This window comes from Octopus bimaculoides, chromosome 22, assembly GCF_046866305.1.
Source record: "Octopus bimaculoides isolate indiv1 chromosome 22, ASM4686630v1, whole genome shotgun sequence".
NCBI lineage: Eukaryota > Metazoa > Mollusca > Cephalopoda > Octopoda > Octopodidae > Octopus > Octopus bimaculoides.
This window is the reverse complement of record NC_142949.1, coordinates 22,918,838-22,923,837: the sequence shown is the minus strand read 5'-3', so window position 1 is coordinate 22,923,837 and position 5,000 is coordinate 22,918,838. Positions and strand designations below refer to the sequence as shown.

The 5,000-nt window shown below is 39.1% G+C and overlaps 1 protein-coding gene across 3 annotated transcripts in view; it reads right to left on the bottom strand.

Moving 5' to 3' along the window:
- LOC106872625 (uncharacterized) overlaps positions 1-5,000 on the bottom strand; it is a 117,691-nt gene that overhangs the window by 98,017 nt on the left and 14,674 nt on the right. For 2 of the 3 annotated variants that reach the window (XM_052975719.2, XM_052975720.2), the window contains exon 2: positions 749-1,623. In XM_052975719.2, the coding sequence (XP_052831679.1) occupies positions 749-1,211 (463 nt within the window). In that variant the 5' untranslated portion in view covers positions 1,212-1,623. Of the gene's footprint in view, positions 1-748; positions 1,624-4,394; positions 4,412-5,000 lie in introns of those variants that run through there. The other variant, XM_089339823.1, reaches the window with a different exon arrangement.

Genomic DNA, 5,000 nt, shown 5'->3' with positions numbered 1-5,000 from the left:
TTTGTACGACATTCAGAAGAATCTCCACCTGAGATTCCTTAGATGAATAGATGTACACACTGAAGTGAGTACATCGATAGTTCAACCAACACACCAACACAACCACATATTTACACATATCATGAACTCTCTTAACTGAAAAGATCTTGTCGCTTTGTTATAGCGACCCGCTTCCAGGAACTTAAAAGAAAAAATATACAGGCGTAGGAGTGGCTGTGTGGTAAGTAGCTTGCTTACAAACCACATGGTTCCGGGTTCAGTCCCACTGCGTGGCATCTTGGGCAAGTGTCTTCTACTATAGCCTCGGGCCGACCAAAGCCTTGTGAGTGGATTTGGTAGACGGAAACTGAAAGAAGCCCGTCGTATATGTGTGTGTGTGTGTGTTTGTCCCCTCAACATCGCTTTGCAACCGATGCTGGTGTGTTTACGTTCCCGTAACTTAGCGGTTCGGCTAAATTGACCGATAAAATAAGTACTAGGCTTACAAAGAATAAGTCCTAGGGGCCATTTGTTCGACTAAAGGCCACAGTCAAATGACTGAAACACGTAAAAGAGTAAAAGAGCACATACATACATACATACATACATACATACATACATACATACATACATACATACATACATACATACATACAATAGAGGCGAATCTCTGTATGGGAAAGTTCAAGGAAACGATAAGATCAGAAAATGCATCATTAGCAAAGGTAGGCATAAGTTAGATAAGGAAATGGTGGTAGGATTTACTTACTTTTTTCCACAACGTCATCGTCTCTGCAAGATGATGGTGTCGTTCCAGGTGTCGGTGGGGTGTTGTGTAAATCGCTGGCAGCCGAAGATGGTGCACAAGACAAGCTGGTGTATGTTGGCTGCAGAGGTGTGGTTGGTGCCTGGTTGGCTGTGTTGCCATAGATACATGAAGGATTGTTTGAAACGGCTATCATATGAGGGTCTCCCCCACTTCCACCACCACCTCCACCACCACCGCCGCCACCACTACCACCTCCGCCACCGCCACACTCCACTAAGCGACTACCCGGATGGGCTAGTGATGATTCCACGTTGTAACCGTTTGCCATCGCGAAGTTCATTCCGAAACCGCCGGTGTTGGCGGCAGCCGGGAAATTTTCAAACACCATATTCGACTGCTGTTCGGACCAGTTTAATATGTCTTTCACCGAAAACGGCGTCGAATAAGCCTGGTTTTGATACATCACCTCGTCCGTATCCAGGTAACCGTCCGTTTGTCGAAAAACGGATTGCTGACTGATATCGAGTAAAGCCACGGTGACGGATTTAGTTGGAACACTTTATGCAGTTTATATGTGAATGGTTTAAGATCAAGCTAAAAATGTCGTTTTCAACTTCAACGTCTCCTTACCTTCTTCATCAATATCTTTGTGATTATAAATTCCACAACATTCCAAAAATAATAAGTTTATTTAGATTTGAATTCACTAATTACTTAATTATATATTTAAATATTTAAATCTAATATATTTTCTTTCTCTTTTTTTTTTTGTCGCCTTAAATTTGAAGGAAATGGGATTTTAAAAACTTCGACTCTTAAGTCCACTGTGCAGAGACCAGCATTCTTGCTTGGGTTTTCTTCAAAATGGTTTTTATCTGAAACAGAATTTTGATAAAACTTGAGTTAAAATATTGCAAAAATTGATCTTTTTTGTAAATAAAATTATTGAAATTAACAAAGCAAATCATATCTCGCATTTCTATATTATAAATGGTAAGTAGAGCCAGATTTAGATTTGGTTAGGACTCTATGCAAAACTTAGTGGTTCCATGAGAAATAATTACAGCCAGAAAGTTCAACAAAATTAAAATTTTAAAAAACCAATTAAAACATATGCCTTGCAATTTTACAGAGACCCTACGGATTGTGAGGCCATCAGCTGTAGTTTGCTTAGCTTATTGCCTACATCCACTAATGTATAGGGGTAGGCATTGTTAAGTGTGTGTGCGTGTGTGTGCGCGTGTGTGTGTGTGTGTGTGTGTGTGCGTGTGTGTGTGTGTGTGTGTGTGTGTGTGTGTGTGTGTGTCTACACAGAGTTATTTAATACTCACACCAATGTACATACCGTTCACATTGTGTAACTTTTATAAATCCATGGTGAAACTGTAATATTTTTATCTACGCAATGGCCCAGTGGTTAGGGCAGCGGACTCGCGGTCATAGGATCGCGGTTTCGATTCCCAGACCGGGCGTTGTGAGTGTTTATTGAGCGAAAACACCTAAAGCTCCACGAGGCTCCGGCAGGGGATGGTGGCGAACCCTGCTGTACTCTTCCACCACAACTTTCTCTCACTCTTACTTTTTGTTTCTGTTGTGCCTGTAATTCAAAGGGTCAGCCTTGTCACACTGTGTCACACTGAATATCCCCGAGAATTACGTTATGGGTACACGTGTCTGTGGAGTGCTCAGCCACTTGCACATTAATTTCACGAGCAGGCTGTTCCGTTGATCGGATCAACTGGAACCCTCGACGTCGTAAGCGACGGGGTGCCAACAACAATACAATATTTAAGCGGGACTCGATTTGGTTATCTATACGAGTGCTTCTGATAACGCAGCCCTCATCATTATCATCGTCATCATAATCATTATCATCATCCAGTGTGTTGTAACTATCAATGGCTGTTCTTGTATTTGCAAGATTTTCCGCTAATAGTGCTTAATCAGGGCTGAATTGCCGCTAAAGTACCTCCACCACCACCACCACCTGTGGCTATTTTGCGGAAGGTCATCTATAGCTTTATAATTTATACGGCGTAGGTTCTGCAATTAAAAAGATTCCAGCTATGAAGATCCGACCAACTTTTCAAACATCCTGTACCCGAATTGTGTTATTCAATGTCATTAATTATGTAACAAGGGTAGGTTGGGTATGGTTCCAAAAGAGGATTTGGTTACTATTTCTTTCTGAAAATATAAGTTCAGCCATTGGTTCTAATTCTTCTCAAAGTTGTTACAATTGGTCGCTCTTAGGTGTGAGACAGGACTGTTTAACAAAAGCAGGAGGATTAGCTATTGCTGAAATAATTGAATGATAGAGGAATACTTAGCTGTTTATTGGAATGAAAGAAAATTATACAAATGTGTGTGTGTGTGTGTGTGTGTGTGTGTGTGTGTGTGTGTGTGTGTGTGTGTGTGTGTGTGTGTGTGTGCGCGTGTGTGTGTGTGTGTGTGCGTGTGTGTGTGTGTGTGTGTGTGTGTGTGTACACTTTATTATTAAAGCTGCAAAACATCACAAAAATATTACAAAAAAAAACTGCTCCTCAAAGTTTCACTTTCCCGTTCATCGGGCAGTTGTGATCCAAAAATCTAATCCAGATTCTGGATCACAACTTCCCGATGACCGGGAACGTGAAACTTTGAGTTAGCAGATTTTGTGATATTTTTCTGACGTTTTTGCAGTTTTAATAATAAAGCATATTACTCTACCTCCGGTATCTGAGTACTATTGTTCTCACTTTGTTTCACATTTATGTATTTACTCATGTATATATATATATATATATATATATATATATATATATATATATATATATATATATATATATATGCATGTATGTATGTATGTATGTATGTATGTATGTATGTATGTATACATATATATGTATGTGTATATATATATATATATATATATATATATATATACATACAGTATATATATACATATATTCACACACACACACGTATGTGCACATGCATACATGCACACGGGGCAAAGATATGTACCATCATAGAAGTTAGCTGCCCTGCAGATATAAATATCTCTTTGAAAATCAAAGAAAAAGAGGATATCAAAGGACAATTGCTTCGAAACCTCTAGCTTCTTTTCGAAGTTGTTACAATTGGTCGCTCTTAGGTGTGAGACATACCAATAATAATTGGAGCACTAGATTTTGTTAATAAATGCTTAAAAGAAAACCTGGATAAACTGGGATTTTCAGAAAGAGAAATTGACCGGCTGATTCGCACATTACAAGTTCAATCTGTGAGTCGAACAGTAAAAATATGCAAGACTTTTCTCAAGTTCCAAATGTGAATTTGTCTTTTAATTACATCCCAAAGCTGTAGTGAACATCCATCCCAAAGCTGTAGTGAACATCCATCCCAAAGCTGTAGTGAACATCCATCCCAAAGATGGAGCTTTGTATTTTTGTTGGATACCGGCTCTCTCTTCAGTGGAATAATTAATAAAAGAGACATACATACATACATACATACATACATACATACATACATACATACATACATACATACTTGCACATCCACAAGGGGTTGTTTACTGAGATGACACTATTCACAAGAGCAATGTACACAAATGAAATGAAGAAGAAATCAAATCCTCAATGTAGCCATTGACATGAATTACCAGTGAGTGGTTGAACTGATTAGTGCGGACAGACGAGGCACAATCTGTTTGTTGGACAACTGGACACAATGCATTACAGAATATAATGAGACATTTTGGTTATCAGAAACAATGTGCAAATTGAAGACTTCGACAGCAGGGTCAGGGGTAGATGCTTGCTCTAAAGTGTTAGAAGCCAATGAAGACACGTTTTCGCTGACCTGGTGAGAGTAGTTGAAAGCAAAGTTTATGTTTATGATTTGTAAGCGAAGGCTCAGTTCATGGAATAACGTTACAGCTCTTTTCCAACGTCTAGGAATTTCAATAGCCTGCGAAAGACAGAAATTATGGTAACTGCTTTTGGGGATAATAATGGCGTCATATTCCATGATTTTCTAAACGTGGTTCTAGCATGAGCAACGAGCGATAAACTGAGACTCTCAAAAGGCTTGGAGAACTATTTAAGAGGAAAACATCGAACAAGAATCTAAAAAATATCAACATTCCCCATTCACATTCACCAATACATACTCGACAAAAATCAGACAATCAGCACCTTGAGCTGGTCAAAAGTCTCCATACACCTTACTATTTGGATTTAGTGCCTCCCGATTTCTATAAGTTCGG